Consider the following 17,898-nt stretch of genomic DNA (forward strand, 5'->3'; position numbering starts at 1 on the left):
GACACAGGTGTTGAAACTATCAGACAAGGAATTAAAAGTAACTGATTAATAAGTTAAGGACTAATAGAAAAGCTGGACACCATGCAAGATTTGATGGTTAATTTCAGCATACAGAACAAATCTATGAGAAAGAATTAAATGAAAATTCTAGAAATGAAAACACAATAATAGAGTGAAGAATGATTGAGGGGCTGGTCAGTTGACTTGATATAGTTGAGCAAAGAATCTGTAAACCTCAAGATAGGTTATTAGAAATTACACAAACTGAAACAGAAAAAAAGGAGGTGGGAAAATGAACACAGCATCTAAGAGCTGTGTGACAATATCAGGCACCTTAAGTTCTGTGTAAATGAAATCCCAGAAGAGAGAAAGAACAAGGCAAAATTACATTTTAAAGAAATAATGGCTAATAATTTTTCAAAATTAATGACAACCATCAACACAGGTCTAAGAAACTAAGAGAACACCAAGCAGGAAAAATAACAACAACACAAATATGCCTAAAATAGCATCTTAACACTTCTGAAACCCAAAGACAAAAAAAGCCTTGAAGGCAGCCTGAGAAAAAAGAGGATACATTATATATAGAGAAACAAAGATAAAAATTACAGCAGACTTTTCATGGTAAAACAGGTAAGCCAGAAGATAATGGAGTGACATTTTTAAAGTACTGAAAGAAAAAAAACCAAAAAACTGTTCATCTATAATTCTATACCCAGCCAAAATATCTCTGAAACATGAAGAAGACATAAAGAGTTTTTCCAACAAAAGTGAGCAAATTCATTGCATGCAGACCTGAACTATAGGAGATGTTAAAGTGCAAGAAATATGGTACCACTAGAAACTTGTATTTACACAATTAAGAGTGATGGAAGTGGAATAAATGGTTGTGAAAATTCATTTTTTTTCTTCTTTTTAATTGCTCTAACAGATAACTGTCTAAAGCAAAGAGCAGCAGTGCATTATGAATTTATAACAGATGTAAAAATAAAATGTCTGATAATAACAGAAAGAATGGGAGGGAGGGATAGGTAATACACTGTTGTAATATCCTTACACAACATGTGAAGTAGAATAATATTACTTAAAATAGAATCTCATTAATTAGGCCAGGTGTGGTGGCTCACACCTGTAATCCCAACACTTTGGGAGGCCAAGGTGGGTGGATCACTTGAGGTCAGGAGTTCGAGGCCAACCTGGCCAACATGGTGAAACCCCATCTCTACTAAAAATACAAAAATTAGCTGGGCATGGTGCTGTGTGCCTGTAATCCAGCTACTCTAGAGGCAGAGGCAGGAGAATTGCTTGAACCCAGGAGTTGGAGGCTGCAGTGAGAGGCTGCAAGATTGCGCCACTGCACTCCAGCCTGAGTGACAGAGTGAGACTCTGTCTCAAAAAAAAAAAAAAAAAATCTCATTAATTAAAGATGTTTATTGTAAACCCTAGGGAAATCACTAACAATTAAAAATAGGGGTATAATAACAAGTCCATGGTGGAAATAAAATGGAACCATTAAAAAGCTCAATTAACCCAAGATAAGACAGAAAAGAGACAAAAGGAACAAAGAACCCATACGATACACAGAAAACAGCTAGCAAGATGGTGGATTTTAATCCAAACATATCATTAATACTATTAAATGAAAATGGTCAAAACATATCTTTTAAAATATAAAATTGTCACACTGGATAAAAAAGCAAAACCCACATATATGCTGTCTACAAGAATCTCATTGTAGGGGCCAGGCACTGTGGCTCATGCCCAGCACTTTGGGAGGCTGAGATGGGTGGATCACTTGATGTCAGGAGTTCGAGACCAGCCTGGCCAACATGATGAAACCCTGTCTCTACTAAAAATACAAAAATAGCTGGGCATGATAGTGTATGCCTGTAATCCTAGCTACTTGGGAGGCTGAGGCAGGAGAATTGCTTGAACCTGGGAGGTTGAGGTCGTAGAAAAAAGAAAAGAAAAAGAATCCTGTTGTAAATATAAAGACATATGTTGGTTAAAAGATATTCACTAATGGAAAGAGACCTAGAGTAGCCATATTTATGTCAAAGTAGGCTCCAGAACATGGACTGTTACCAAAGAAAAAGAAGAACATCACATAATGATAAAGGGGTCAATTTTCCAAGAAGACATAATCATCCTATGTGTATGAATACTCCTAATAACATAGCTTCAAAGTACATGATGCAAATACTAACAAAAATGAGAGAAATAAATATATTACAGCTGCAGACTTCACTACTTTTTGTTCAGTAACTGACAGAGCAAATAGGCAAAAACCAGTAAGGATATAGAATAAATGAGCCGCACTCTCAGAGAATTTGAGGTAATTGACATTTCTAGAACCCAACAAGAGCAGAGTATATATTATTTTCAAATACATATGGAATATTCACCAACACAGAACATATTCTTAGTCAGTCTGAGTGCATTGAAAAGAACAGAAATCATGTTTGTGCTCATGTCATAACTGAAACTATAAACCGGTAACAAATATTTGAACAATCCCCCAAAACTTGAAACTCAAGCAACCTGTTTCTAAATAATCCATGAGCCAGAGGAAGTCTCATGGGAAATTAACAAATAGTTTGAACAGAATGAAAATGCAAATATAGCACATCAAAATTTGTATGATGTGGTTACAGCAGTACTTAGGGGAAAACTTACAGCATTAAAATGCTTATATTAGATGAGAAGACAAATCTCAAATTAGTAATCAAAATTTCTGCCTTAAGAAACTAGAAAAGGGGTAGCAAATTAAACTCAAAGCAAAGAGGAAGGGAGGAGGGAAATAATGATGGCCTGCGCATGAGGCCAAGGCCAGTCCCTGAGGATGGGGCCCCTAGGCTGGGCATCAGGGCCAATGGTGGCAGACATACATTCTCTCTAAAGTTTATATGTACATAAGATCTTTGGATTGGTCACTGGTCTATGGAATAAGCTTGCTATTGACTGAATATTTGTGTTCCTCCAAAATTCACTGTTAAAGCTTAGTCTCCATGTAACTGTATCAGGAGTGTGATCTTTGGGAGCTGATTAAGGCACAAGGGTGGAGTCCTTGAGAATGGGATTAGTGCCCTTATAACAACAGGCACAAGAGTGCTCTTCTCTTTCTCTTGGCCATGTGAGGATACATTAAAAGCTGCTGTGTGTAGACCAGGAGGAGGACACCCTTACCAGACACTAAATCTGCTGGCTCCTGGATCTTGTATTCCAGCTTCCAGAAGTATCAGAAATAAATTTCTATTGTTTATGAGCCACCCAGGCTGTGGTATTCTGTGGCAGCAGCCTGAATTGACTAAGACAAAACTGGAAAGAGTGCTGCTGAAAAAGCTCTCAGACTGAGAGAGCGTTCAGCATCTAAGACAATTTCTGGGCTCCTGAGCTCAGGCCAAAAGTGGGTGGTGAAGCTTTCAGCCCCAGAGGGTGCACTCTGTGCACACATCATATGTGGCCCTGTGGGACAATGACAACTGGGGTCTTCTCAGAGAGCAGAACCAGGGTGTCACCCTGGCCCACCAAAGCCTCGCTCCCCACATCCAGGACAGTGAGTGCTGGCTGCTCCTGTCCTGTAGGTAGGACAGGTGGCTGGTGCCGCTGCCTCCCAGCCCCCCGCAGAAGGGGTTTTGTTGGAGCGCATGTTCTCACTCCAGTACCATGCATGGGAGTGTGGAGGTCCTCAGGAGCCTGGAGTGGCCAGATGGAGAAACCTGCACATTACACAGCGATGGCTGGGACCCTCATTCGGGAATCAGGGGTGGTGGTGGCTGGTATGCGCTTCCTGTGGGCATGGATGTCTTGGGGAGGTCTGGTGGGGGATCCAAGTGTCTGTTCCTACTTTGTAGCTCAGGCGGGGACAGGCAGGGCTCCTGGGGGGAGGCTGGCATCTGCGTGCACTCCTGCTTTCTCTTCTCTCCAGGCCTTCAGGCATGAGTGAAAAACTCTTGGCCAGTTCTTTCCGCAGAGTTAACTGTGGCTGCCATCCCTTTGGAACAGTGCTTTGGGCCCCTGAGCTGATGGTCATTGGGGTAGGGCATGAACCAATCAGCAGATGTATTGTGGATAAATACACCTCGTGCTTTTAATCAGTGTGACTCAGCTCTCTCGGCACGTGTCCTCTCTATAAGCTGAGGACAGAGCTCCATAGCCATGAAGTCCCTTCCACAGCTCCTGGCCACTTCATGGTGCTTTGTGATCCGTAGGTCAACAATGTCAAAGATGACAGACTTGAGGAACAGAGGTCTCAGCTAAAAGTCTGGATGCCCCCAACCCCAGCTCCTCGGCCTGTCACCCCTTAGCCAGGGGCCTTTGCAGACAAGGGTTCTTCAGGGGTCTGTGCTCTGGGGCTGCTGAGAGGAGTGGCAAAGGAATATGGCCCAGTGAGACTTGTGGTCACACACCACAGGGGTAGGCGTAGCTGTGCTTTTTCCTCCCACTCTGACCCTGTCTTTCAGTGGCAACTGGCAAACTTAGAAAGTAGCCAAGAGAAGGGAGGCTAATGACAAAGGTAATTCAGTTTGGGGGCACTTCTGGTTTCTAAAACCTTCTTGCTGGCCAGGCGCAGTGGCTCATGCCTGTAATCCCAGCACTTTGGGAGGCTGAGGTAGACAGATCACTTGAGCTCAGGAGTTTGAGACCAGCCTGGACAACATGGAGAAGCACCATCTGTACCAAAAGCACAAAAAGTTAGCTGGGCTGGTGGCATGCACCTGTAGTCCCACCTACTCGGGAGGCTGAGATGGGAGGATCTCTGGAGCCTGGGAGGTGGAAGTTGCGGTGAGCTGAGATCACGGCACTGTACTCTAGCCTGGGTATGAGACCCCATCTCAAAAAAAAAAAAAGAAAAAAGTTTGAAAAAAAAGAAAAAACTTTCTTGTCACCGTGAAGTAATCTGATTCTTACTGTAATGTCTCGTAATAGGCATTACATATTTCCTCCATTATTTTATTCAGATGGGTACACAAATAGACCAATTTGATTGGTATTTGATAAATGATTCTTTTTTTTTTTTTTTGACATGGAGTCTTGCTTTGTCACCCAGGCTGGAGTGCAGTGGCACAATCTCTGCTCACTGCCAGCTCTGCTGCCCGAGTTCCCGCCATTCTCCTGCCTCAGCCTCCTGAGTAGCTGGGACTACAGGCGCCCGCCACCTCGCCCAGCTAATTTTTTGTATTTTTTAGTAGAGATGGGGTTTCACCATGTTAACCAGGATGGTCTTGATCTCCTGACCTTGTGATCTGCCTGCTTCAGCCTCCCAAAGTGCTGGGATTACAGGCATGAGCCACCTTACCTGGCCAATAAATAATTCTTTAACACAATTATGAAATCAAGTTGAACAGAATATGTAATAATATTTGTAACACATAAAGATACATTTCTATTGAAAAAGAGATTAGATTTGTCTATTGTAAATTAATCCTGCAAGAAAAAGCATGGTTCGTTGTCAAACGTTGAAAATTGGAACGTTACATTCCACATGGCTTGGGGAATAGTAGAGCACAGGTGAGCGTTTGATTTAACCAGGAGCCATGCATCAAATACTGATGGAAGGCTGATTCCATGGCCCGGTGGGTAGAAGTACTCTGTTCGGCTCCCGAGATCCCTAGCAGGCACTTATAAACTTGCTGTGTTGTTTCTAAGTGGCAAGAGACAAATTGGTAAGCTGCTCTTTGGAAAAACATTTTTTTTTCTTTTTAAGTATCACATTTTGAATGTGTTGAGTCTCTGCTCCCAATAAAGGAGTGGCCAACCTTGGTGTGACCATCTGTAAGCCTCGTTTCGGAGCTCTCTGTTCACACCAGCATCGCCCCCTCCATCTGTAACCAGTGGACTCTCTCAGGGCTGCCTGCGTGCTGCTCTCTGGGTTCCTTAAGCGAGACCCCTGGGGGAAGGCACTGAGGACACGCTGAGGGCTCCCTGACGTCTGTGTGGCCCCTGGATATGCCTCAGAGGCTCACAGGCTGTTTGTATATATGAGGGAAAAACTATTTAAACAATGGACTTAGATATTAATTTTTTTTAGGGGGATGAAGTCTCTGTCACCCAGGTTGGAGTGCAATGGTGCAATCTTGGCTCACTGCAACCTCCACCTCCCGGGTTCAAGAGATTCTCCTGTTGCAGCCTCCCCAGTAGGTGAGATTATAGGTGTATGCTGCCACACCCAGATAATTTTTTATATCTTAGTAGAGATGGGGTTTCACTGTGTTGCCCGGGCTGGTCTTGAACTCCTGAGCTCAGGCAATCCACCCACCTCGCCTCCCAAAGTGCTGAGATTACAGGCATGAGTCACCACGCCTGGCCAATAAATTTTAAAGAAAAGAATAGCCACAGATGGCACTGACACCTTCCATGAAACAAAGAACCCCCTCCCTACCCTCTTCGACCCTGAAGGTTCCTGAGTCACCAGGTCTGAGATGCTATCTCATCCCAAGCAGGCTTTGACTTGGGGTACCACTTCCTGAGCCTCTTCTCTGGGAGATGCATGCTCTCTGAATGCCACTCTCTTGGGCCAAGTCTTTGTGGAAGCCTCGCCATCCACCCTCCCAATCCTTCACTGGCTGCAACCATTCCCTGGGGATGGTTCCTCCTTTCTCAACTTCCCCCTCTGTAAAGTGGGGAATAGGAAATGGGAAGGGTTAAATCGTTATTCCTGGAAAGGACCTTAGAGCGGCACTTGAGCACAGGAAGCAACTGCAAACATATGAGCCTGAAGGTGGGGTGCAGACCTAGGCAGCACCCGTATGCACCCAGCCCTTCCCAGTGCAACCTGCTGGCCAGGCCGAGAGCTAACATGTACACGAGGGTATGCGCTGCATGGCTCTGTATCTACGCAAAGGGAAGAGGAGCTGTGGAGACGGGCAAGGCTGCGCTTGGCTTGTTTGGGACTTTACCAAGAGTTAGCGGTCATTTTGGACGACAGAGCCTCCTGGGGTATTTGAAGGTATGCTCAGCACACCTATGTCCCCTGCCTGTGTAACTGGGCACCCCACATATGGGTGCCAGGATCTGATTGCTTTGTTGAGTCTTGCGGTATGGCTGTGTGAGAGCATTTACAGAAATGCAGACTATTTGATTACATTGGTTTCCTTTGATTTCTCCCGATGTGGGGGTTATGAAATGGACTTTATTCCAACACAGGTAACATTATCCATGAATTTCATTTCAGGATAATGAAGAGTACACTGGACAATGTTTGCTATAAAAGGAGGGGGAGTTGGGATTATCGCACTGGATGATTTCCAAAGTTCTTTCCTAGGTTCTATGTTTCCAGGAACTCTGCGGCACCTCTGTTTCTCCTGTTAATTGATTTGATTTTTCATAATGTACACATTTGCTCAGTGGCCATTATGAACTGTCCTGAGCTGGGTGCTGACAGAATGCCCAGATCTGGGTTTCACAGCGCTCCCCTGGAGGCCATTTTAAGATGTGGCTGCAAAGAGGCTGCTTCCTGCAAAGAGCTGAAGGCCCAGGGCTCAGGGTGTCAGGGAGCAAAGGACTAATGTCCTCCCCTGGAGAAAGCAGGTGGCCATCAGGTGTGGAACCTACCAAGAAAGAATGCATACATTTGATCTAAAAAGTCTTAAGGTAGATTTGCAAAACCTGAGCCACTCAGGTTGCCCATACTGACCAGTCCCCCCAGCTCCTGACCTTCCACCTCAAGCCCTTCCCTCTCCCCAAGTCCTTGCCTAGCCTGGGAAACAGGGGAGGATTCCTGACCTTGAAGACGGCCAGTGGCGGCATCAGCAGTAGCTGGGCCGTGGCAGTAGCACCTATAAGAGGGGGCTTCCCTTAGAGGGAGAGGCACTCGAGATGAGAAGTTTAAAGAATGCCTCAGGGATATTTAAGCCTCCAGGAGCTGGACACATGTGGATGAGACATGACGGGCCATGTAAACAGTGGAGGAGGAAAGGGGTGAAGGGAAGAAGGGAGCCTTGTCTCAGCCTGAAATACATTTTTAATCTCATTTCCAGGCTCTCAAAGCATCGTTCCTCAGGCACAAGGACATGGTGTCTGCTCTTCCTGGGGCCTGTGATTACCGTATCTATTAGCCTCTGTCACAGGGTGCTGTCTACAGGACGGGCAGGGCACCATGGCACAGGGTGACACCTGTGCTTCACAGTGGGGCCGGTGGTGTCCTGGGGCTCAGTGTTCTGGAGTCTCCCATCTCCTGCCTCCCACCAGGCCCTGCGACTTGGCAGTCTGGCCAGCTCACCCCAGCAGGCCTGAGCCTGCTACTGTGGTGTGGCTGCTCCTGTTTTGCACTCAGAGGATGCAGGGTCCCATCCTGGAAGCTGCAGCCTCACTGTGATTTCCACGTCTCTCTCTGCTGAGGAGTCTTGTGACCTGAGAGCACAGCTGCGACTCTGTCCCATCCCCCCAGTGTCCTTCGAGGCACAGAGGGAGGGCTGCAGAGGTGAAGGTCTAAGGGGGCACATGGGTGCATGACAAAGAGCGTGGCCACGGCACCTGCCCTGCAGGGGGTCGTGGGACCTTATGGGTGAATGTGCAGCCCAGCCACAGGATGGTCTTGGACGCGGGGACCCGCACCACCCCAGGAGGACCCCAGTGGGCTGCTTCGACTGTGAGGGAGCCATAGGCCCACACCACAGTGGCTCTGAGGGGTGCATTGGGACCAGATCCCAGTGTTTAGAAACCAGGTCATCAGAAGTGAAACCACCCACAACTCTGCAAGGCTCTCCTGAAAGGCACCGAGCCACAGCGGCCTCCACAGGCATGCTTTGAAGGAAGGATGCTTTCATATGTGCCTTGAAAACACCAAGAAGCAGGATCTGGAGGCCTGGAAGAGTACTCGGTGCCTTTTGCCAGGCGGGGGCCGGGTATCTGGACCCTGTGCTTGGCCTGGGAAATGCTGGCCTTGGGACCATCATCTTCCTGTGACCACAGAGTCTCCCTGGGGACTGGACAGAGGACCCAGCCCCTGGCCTGGATCCCAGGTCCTGAAAAGGCCCTTCTGGTCTCTCAAGAGGCTGGGTCAGCCCTACAAAGAGCTAACCCCCCAGGAAGGCGGTGCAGGCATTCTGGACTGAAAGCGGGGAGACAATGGAAAGACCTCCTAGGCCTTACTGATCAAATCTGTCCTTCTGTGGCCAGTGCCACATCTGCAAATAATAAAGAACCGTAATGTGACATTCCTGTCATGGCTGGCTGCAGCCTCCCGTCCTCTCTCTTCTGCAACTTGGGTTCTGCCGCTGTGCTGCGTGTGTCGGCTCCTGGGAGCTCTGTATCTGTACCTGTACCTGTATCTGTTCTTGGGAAGGGGTCTTGAATGCCCTGTGCGTTTCTCACCCTCAGCTTCTGCTCCACAGCCCCAGCCTCATTCCTAACTCAGCCGCCAGGCCAGGAAGTGACACGCTGGTGCCACCTCTGGCGGAGGGCCGGGGGCGGCTGGGTTCTGTTCATTTGTCTGCGTCCTTTCCTTGCCAGCTGTCTAAAGGAAGGAGTAGCATTTGGGAGTCCTAGCGGGGCAATCTTCTTGCTGCATTTACTTCCTGAGCTGCACACTCAGTGGAAAAGGTCAGAAGCAGACACCCCGAGCTTCCTGCCCCTGGTGGGCCTGGCCAGATCACTTCCCGTTCCCTGGAACCATACCCAGTGGCAGGGACTCTGAAACAGCTGGTCTTGCCTGTCCGTCTGTCTCGTGGGGGAGTGAGTCTCTGCCTATACCACAAACAAGAGTGACAACAGGAAGGAGTTTCCTCTCTACTCGGCTGGTCACACATCCATCCGTAGCTAACATGAGAAAACAGCAATGGTTCCAAACAAAATCCCCCTATTTCCCGAGCAAAGACATTGACTGGTGCCCTGGAATTGTGCAGTGCACAGCCTGTGGGGCCGGCCCAACATTGGCAGCACTGAAATGGCTGCTTAGAGGAAACTCAGCTGCAATGCTTTGAAAGGAAATGTTGACCTTTTGAGTTAAAAGCTTACCCTGGAGCAGGGGTGAGCAAACTCTTCTCATAAGGAGCTAGTTAACAAGTAAATATTTTAGGCGCTGCAGGCCTCGGTGTCAGTGGCTGCTCCTCTCTCTACCACTGTAGTGCAAAAACGGCCACAGACGATGCCTCGTGAATGAATGTAGCTCTGTTCCAATAAAACTTTATTTATAAAAATGGTGGTGGGCCATAGTTCATTAATACTTGCTCTTGAAGTTTTTTTCCCTTTAATTTACCTCTAAGACTAATTACATTCCTATAAAATACGTATACAAGTGAAAGGGAGAACAGTAAAAGCTATTTAAGGGTAGGTTGCCTTTGTTCAGTATTTTAAAGAGAATGTTGTCTTTCACATTGTTATTTTCAATGAAAACGTTCACACATGCATAAGGTAGTGTTATGCAAAAACTGTCACTGCTGAGTGTGCACAGGTGTGCTTCTAGGGGAGGTCTCCACAATTCCCCTCCCTGTGCAACGGGGTCCCTTCTGATGGCTCTGCCCCACCCCAGGCCCCGGCGTGCACTCTCTGGGGAGACAGGCATACCTTGTTCTCTCTGCTGGTCTCTCTGTTCCATGGACACGAGAGCAGAGAAATGTGCTTGATCATAGGCCAGAACCAGAGGCGAGCAGTGGCATCTGTTGGGAGGGACCTCCAAGGGCAGGTAGATCCCTCCGAATGGGATGGGTGCGAACGCTGTGGACACAAACCAGGGTGAGGGTGTGAGGAGCAGCAGCCTGAGCTGGGAGGGGAGGCCCCTGCGTCCCTGTCCCTCACTATCCCAGGGGGCTCCGTGGAGAAGCGGAGGGACAGGAGGGGCAGATGGAGGCGGTGCTGAGGGATGGGGCTGAGAGTTTCCAGAGTCATCTGTCTGCCCCAGGACTCCTGCGGCCCTGAGACCTGCACAGGTGTTCAGGAGCCCCAGGGCTGGGGTGACACTGTCACCCGAGATTGGTCAGAGCAGTCGCAGCCTGGAAGCCCACATTTTTCTGGATGTACTTCTTCCTCTCCTAGTGTTTGGTAAAGCATTTGTATACAACGCAATATCTACGCTTCTCGAAGGTGTATATTTGTTCTATATTTTGAGAACCTCTTCTGTTGAATCTGAAGGAACCAGCCAGAGAGCTCCAGGACCAAGATGTAAGTCAGATGGGAACTGAGAATCAAAGGGATCGAGTCCTTCAGTGACAGGGACACAATCTCATTTTCTTACTTGTAAAAAAGAGGGCAGAAAAGCCTAACACCCTCACCAAAATAGAGTAACTTCGGAAATATCTGTCCTAAAGCAGCATCTGCTTTTAGCTCATGAAACGTCTTGCCTTTTGGCCCCAGAGTCAGCGTATTGCTGCACTCCTTGGGCAGAATTCAGGGACGGTAATTTCAGGGACGTCTTTGATGAACTCTTAGAGTTCCTCCCCCATCCTCGCTTTGTCTAAATTGATCATTGTGCTTCTGCTCACAGGAGAGTCCCACTGAGAGGCGGCAGGGTGGGGGTACCCGCAAGAGGGCTGTGAGTAGAATGGTAGGAAGGGTGGACCTTCCCTCACCCCGCAACTCAGATATCTGATGGTGCTGGGAGCTCAGTCCTGGGCTTGCACAGCAGGGCCCCGATGCGAGTCCTGGTGCTGCACGGAGAGCTGCAGACCTCAGCAGGCCTGTGTCCCTGAGCCACACAGGGAAGGGGGTGGGCCAGGCAGGACCTGTGTCCTCCCAGTTCCCTGGCTACATAACCATTGTGGCCACATCAGATTTTTTATGGCAGCTGTTTAGCATGAAGAGCCACATCCTGGTGTGTGGAACTCCCTGGAAGACCTGTGACTTTTGTAAGGTGCAGGCGTAAATTCAAACTGGGCTGGAGGGATGCTCTGGTCAGCTGCACACTGGAGGGAGGACAGGCTTTGGAGCACTCCTTGCCCTGGGCTGATCCCCCTGGGGACATTGCCTAGCCTCTCTGGGCTTCAGTTTCACCTCTGTAAAGTGGGGAGGGTGGTGTCCACCCTGGGAGGCTGCGGCAAGGGCTGAATGGAGGAACCTTTGAGAAGCGGCTATGCACAGAGTGTGGCTTTCGGTGGGCAGGCCATAAACTGCCCCTGCCTCTTTCTCTGCCAGTTCTGATTCTATCATAGCCTTGCTATGCATTCTGTCTTCCTTTCTTTTTAGTCTTTAACACAGGTGGCCTGTGGAGGGGCGGGAAGGCACCTGAGTGACTGAATGCCTCCAGGACATGGCCCAGGGCTGCTGGAGGGGCGTGGACTGTCTGCTGTGCCCTAGGCACACAACAGGAGATAGGAGGCCCTCTGGGCTTAGTCCTGGTCCCCACACGACCAGATTTCTCCTGGCCACCCGCTGTTGACAGGCAGGGCAGCTGGTGAAGAGCAATCCCTGCCGCCATCAGGGAGGAGAAAGAAACATGCTGAGTAGCTTTGCACAGAGTGATGCTCTGTGGCCTCTGGGAGCTCTGTGGCCTCTGGGAGCTCGACCTTGCTCTGTGCTATCTGCTTTCTAGCTGGGATGCTATGCTTTCTGTGTCAGGAATACAGCACATCCCTTGAGGAACTTACCTTCTCCACCTGAGTCTCTTAACATGGTATCTGCCACAACAACGATGGGTCTTCTCAATATATGGGCTAGGACAAAAACGTGGAACTCTTCCAGGCTCTCATACACGGGGTCCTCAGAGTTGTCCACACTGTGAAACAAAACAGAGCCAGCTGGCCACTGACTGAAACAGCATGGAGGATGGAGAAAGTGGGGACTGCTTCATGCAGGGGCTGAGCCCTCCCCACTCTGGATATTATCTTCATGGACCCTGGCAGCTGCGCCATCCTGGGCCACTTCTCATGCCATCCACCGATGGCAAACGCACAGGTCCCAGCTCCCCTACCCCACCGTGGGACGAGTTGGAAAGAGCCTGCAGGTGAAGGGCGCTGGCTGCTGTGAAGGCGAGTCTCTCCGCAGGGGGAGGCAGCCCACCAGAGCCTGTGGCAGCAGGACTGTTGGCTCTCTGGGGGTGTTTCACAAGGAAGCAGTGGGGGCTGGAGGGATGGAGGGGTTCCTCTCCTGTTTATTTCCCTCAGAGACCCAGGGATTCCCTGAGCACATCTGATGGGCTGGTGGGGTCATTACCACCAAGATCTGAGGAGCCTTCTAGAAGACACCCCAATGGAAGAGAACAGTGAGAAGGCTGTCTGGATTTCAATCCAGAGCTGGAGGGGATGCGACGTGAATGTGCAGCCCAGGTGGCCCAGACCCTCCCTGACCATGCCCCCGGCTCATGTCTGAGGATCAGGGAAACAGCAGGCTCAAGAATGCTTCCACTCAAACCCTAAGACGTTCAGGCAGAAAGTGGCAGCCTTGATGTCCCCCAATAGCAGGGCCACCCAAAACGGAGGTGCACATTGAGAGGACAGCCAGAGCTCATAGCGTTATGGAGCCTCGGCTGCACCTGCAGTGCCTGCCAGCTGAGATGGCCGCGCCAGCCAAGACTCCCCAGAGGTGGCTCTCAGACTCGTTCCTGAGTGTCCGAGGAATGCTCAGAATTAGCGGAGGGAGTCTGTGAGGATGGCAGCAGGTGGGGCCAGGGCCGGCAAGTGTGGCCCCTGGCATGGCCCAGGGAAAGAGCTTCATGGCTTCATGGGCAAAGTTCCCAGTCACCTGGGACTTCCAGAATGCAGGTTGTGAATCCTAGGGAATGCATTACCATCACCTGGGGAATTCTGGTTACATACTACCCATGTTTTTTCTTCTTCTTGTGATTCAATTTACCTTGTGTTTTTGAGACAGAGTCTCACTTTGTTACCCAGCCTGGAGTGCAGTGGCATTATCTCAGCTCACTGCAACCTGTTTGAAGTGTTTGTTTTCTGGTGTTGTAAAGAAATAGCACTTGAATATAAATTTAATTATTTTAGTAAGGCCATTTTTATATTTTTTATAAAAAGGGTATACTTGCTAGCAGTTTTGTTATGAGAGTATATTGAATAAAGGAGATAGGGTTATTTATAACCTGATGCATCCACCTTATTGCTATGTCTGGTTTTTATTGGCTGGAACGGGATTTTACATTTTGTATTTGTTTTCATTGGTTAGTAACTTAGAATTTTTTTAAAGAGGCAAAAGCAGAGGAGAGGAGACAAAGGAAGGAGGAAGTAACGTGTGGAATGTTGAGAAAGGTAAAAATACTTTTAAATAAGGAAGAGGAACAGGCTATGACTTAATGCTTTCTTGGACTAGTATAAGTATGCCAGGGCAAATATTTAGGCTAAATTGTGGGAGCTAAGAATATAAAGTATATTGATTTTTAAAATTATGGCTAGCAGATACTTAAGAATGCTGGCACAGGTCTTTAAATTTTGCTTCTAAGAGAAGTTATTGTTTATTTTTAATTAGATGGGGAGGAAAGGCTTTGAAGAGGAACCACTGTTTTACTTTTTACAATTCTCCCTCTTATAATTTTTTTAAAATTTGTCTGTTTTGATTTAATTGCTTTAAGAGAAGTAATTTTTTGAATAGGGTGGAGGAGAGTTAGGAGTTAACTTTGTAAGAGTGGTAGAGAGAAGTTTTTGTATAAAATTTTGAAGGCAGGGAATAATATAATAGCTTATAAGAATAAGTATATTATTAAGAGTGAACAAGGTGAGAATTGAAGTTAAATTTTTTTTTTTTTTTTTTTGAGACAGAGTCTCACTCTGTCGCCGGGGCTGGAGTGCAGTGGCGTGATTTCAGCTCACTGCAAGCTCCGCCTCCTGGGTTCCTGCCATTCTCCTGCCTCAGCCTCCCCAGTAGCTGGGACTACAGGCACCCGCCACCACGCCTGGCTAATTTCTTTTTGTATTTTTAGTAGAGACGGGGTTTCGCCGTGTTAGCCAGGATGGTTTCAATCTCCTGACCTCGTGATCCGCCCGCCTTGGCCTCCTAAAGTGCTGGGATTACAGGCGTGAACCACCACGCCTGGCCAAATTTTTTTTTAACTTATTGAATAGATGTTTTATTATTTTAGAAAAAGGGTTATTTATTTTAGAATTTTTGGCACGTTTATTGGATAGTGCTGTTAATTTTTGTAGTGCTTTTGTTATAGTTTTGTTAGGGGCAGTATTAGAAATAAAGGTACAATATTGAGTTTTAATTATGATATAATTTTTTTTGCTAATATTATATTTAAAGCTTGTTTTAGGCAATTTGTCTGGTAGGTCCTAATTGCTTAGCTATTTTTTTGATGGCGTTTTCAGTGTAATTTATGAATTGTTGCTGATTGTAACAGATGTAGTTTAGTTTACATTTTTTTATTCATAGTTACTTACCAGAATAACGTGGATTTAAATTTTGCAGGTATTTGATTTTGTGTTTTAAGTTTATTTGGAAAATTTTTACAGGATTTTAATAGCATTTATGTAAACTTGAGGATTAAAGGACTTACAAGGAAATTTTTTTGGCCTGTGGTGTTTTGTTTTTAGTTTTTTAGATTGATGAAATGCTACAGTGAAGGACCACTAATTGGATTAGTACTGTTTCAATTATTTGGCACAGTGTTTAGTAAGGGTCCTTTACAGTACTACCATATATTTGTTTGGGGATGGCTAAGCATGGATTGATGGGCAAGCTTTTGGAAAAGCTTGAGCTTCTTGCATTATTTTTAAAATACTTTTAAGGAATATTAAATTTTTTTCTTGCCGTGAGAGGCACAAAGTAAATTTGGCATTTAGAAAAGGTGGAAGCTGGATTGCCCTCAGGGGCTGACGCACAGGGTGTTGAATTTTAGGAAATAGCAGAGAGAGCTTGGCATGATGGATTATTTTAAGCAGTGGGATTTTGAAGAAGAGCTACTACATAGTTTATATTTGGTTGACGAGGAGACCATTTAAGTGGAAAGGGGATAATTTGGGCCTCTGGAGTACCATGTGTACAAGTGTAATAGCGTAATAATTGTTTTTAAAGTGTGAACAGAATATTTATTTTAGCTAGGTGTTTGTATTTTGATACATTGTTTTGATGGCTAAGGTCTGTCTTCGATTTTTTATTTTTATAATAGACATTCTACTTTTATTAGATGTAGGAGTAACTGGTGTGGGATTTAGAACTTAGGCTGCTGAAGAAGGGGAAGATGGGGGAATAATGTGTATTTTAAAAATATTTAGGGTTTTAAAAACTTTATGTCAATTTCTATATTACAGAAGTGATTAAGGGCAGATTTAGAGTTAAGGTGGAGGTGGTGATAGAAGAACAGGGTTATATTGATAAAGGTTGACAGAAGGGATAGATTTTTTAATGAAATAGATGAAAGGTTTTAGATTTATATAAATTTTTTTTTTTTTTTTTTGGTGGAAGTTTAACTTTGCTCTTGAGTAGTTTAAAGGACGTAGTTCCATTTATTGCAAGATTGTTAGGCTGTAGTGTGTCCGGAGTTGGTTCCTTCCAGTGGGTTTGTGGTCTCGCTGACTTCAAGAATGAAGTTGCGGAGCTTCACGGTGAGTGTTACACCTCTTAAGGGTGGCACGGACTCCAAGGGTGAGCAGCAGCAAGATTTATTGTGAAGAGCGAAAGAACAAAGGTTCCACGGCGTGGAAGGGGACCTGAGCAGGTTGCTGCTACTGCTGGCTGGGGTGGCAAGCTTTTATTCCCTTATTGGCCCCTCCCATGTTCCATTTCTGTCCTATCAGAATGTCCTTTTTTCAGTACTCCCTGTGATTGACTACTTTTAGGATTCTGCTGATTGGTGCATTTTATAATCCTAGCTACAGAGTGCTGACTGGTGCATTTTACAATCCTCTTGTAAGACAGAAAAGTTCTCCAAGTCCTCACTCAACCCAGGAAGTCCAGTTGGCTTCACCTCTCAGTAGGAGCAGAAAATTCGCAGGGGATTATAACGACAAGTGTTAGGGGTAATTGTGTTAATTAGAGGGCCAGGATATAAATATTTGTGTGAAAAGGCTAGCTGTCATTGATTTTTTATATTTTTACAAGGTGTGATAAAGCAAGCATTAAAAGCAATGGTTTGAGGTGAGTTAGATGTAGTTACATTAACAACAAGGGAGCTAGTAACAGAATAAGGAAAGGAAAGAAATAGAGAAGGTATATGAAAAGTAAGCCTTTTAAAATTTTAACTTAGTAGGGCTTGATTTTAGTATAGTAACCTAAGATGTTTTCTTGATTTGAGTAGAGTGGGTCCATTTTTTTCTTGGCTGTGCGGACGGCAGTCTTAGTGGTTAACAGCATAAAATAGGGTCCCTCCCAGGCTGGCTTGAGTTTTTTATTTTTTGATAAGGATGTGGTTTTTAGGCTGGTGCTGGTGTACTGGAAATTTTAGGGTTGGTACCTGTGTTAAAAGATTTTTAGTTTTGAGGGAAGGGAAAGTGGAAGATAAATTAAGTCTATAATTTTCGTTGCATATTGTAGGGCTTGAGGCCCCATGGTGGCGTCTTCTGCTCCATTTCTCCTTAGCGTTGCCTAGGGGATGTTGCGGCCCTGCCTTCTGTTAAGGTCTTGGCTTATATGTGGCCTTCACTGCCCCTGCGTGTTGTGGCCTTGGGGATGAGGGACCTTGTGACTTATCTGGCCACCCTTGGGCTTTAAGAAAGTTAAACACTATTTTATATTTGATAATGCTTTTTGTATGAATTTTTTTACATTAATGTGCTATCAATGTTAAACTTTTAAAATAAGATTTTATAGACATTATTTACTTTTAATATCTGACTATAAGGTAAGGTTTTTATAGGCGTTTTAAAACTTTTTATAATTTTTGTTAAAGAGCAGGTTAGGGCTTTAAGAAAAATTTATTGTGCTTTTATTTTAGTTGACAGAAAAATTGGATACCTCTTTACCTAGTATGTTTACATACAGAATTTTCTTTTTTTTTTTTTTTTTTCTTTTGAGACGGAGTCTCACTCTGTCGCCCAGGCTGGAGTGCAGTGGCCAGATCTCAGCTCACTGCAAGCTCCGCCT

General features: G+C 46.0%; 1 protein-coding gene across 1 annotated transcript in view; it reads right to left on the reverse strand.

Annotated features, from left to right (window-relative positions):
* The window catches only part of OTUD7A (OTU deubiquitinase 7A), a 373,417-nt gene that overhangs the window by 16,059 nt on the left and 339,460 nt on the right, over positions 1–17,898 (reverse strand). The window contains 2 exon segments of the mRNA XM_017960482.3: positions 10,507–10,656; positions 12,522–12,649. Of these exon segments, the coding sequence (XP_017815971.2) occupies positions 10,507–10,656; positions 12,522–12,649 (278 nt within the window).

Source organism: Papio anubis, chromosome 7 (assembly GCF_008728515.1).
Source record: "Papio anubis isolate 15944 chromosome 7, Panubis1.0, whole genome shotgun sequence".
NCBI lineage: Eukaryota > Metazoa > Chordata > Mammalia > Primates > Cercopithecidae > Papio > Papio anubis.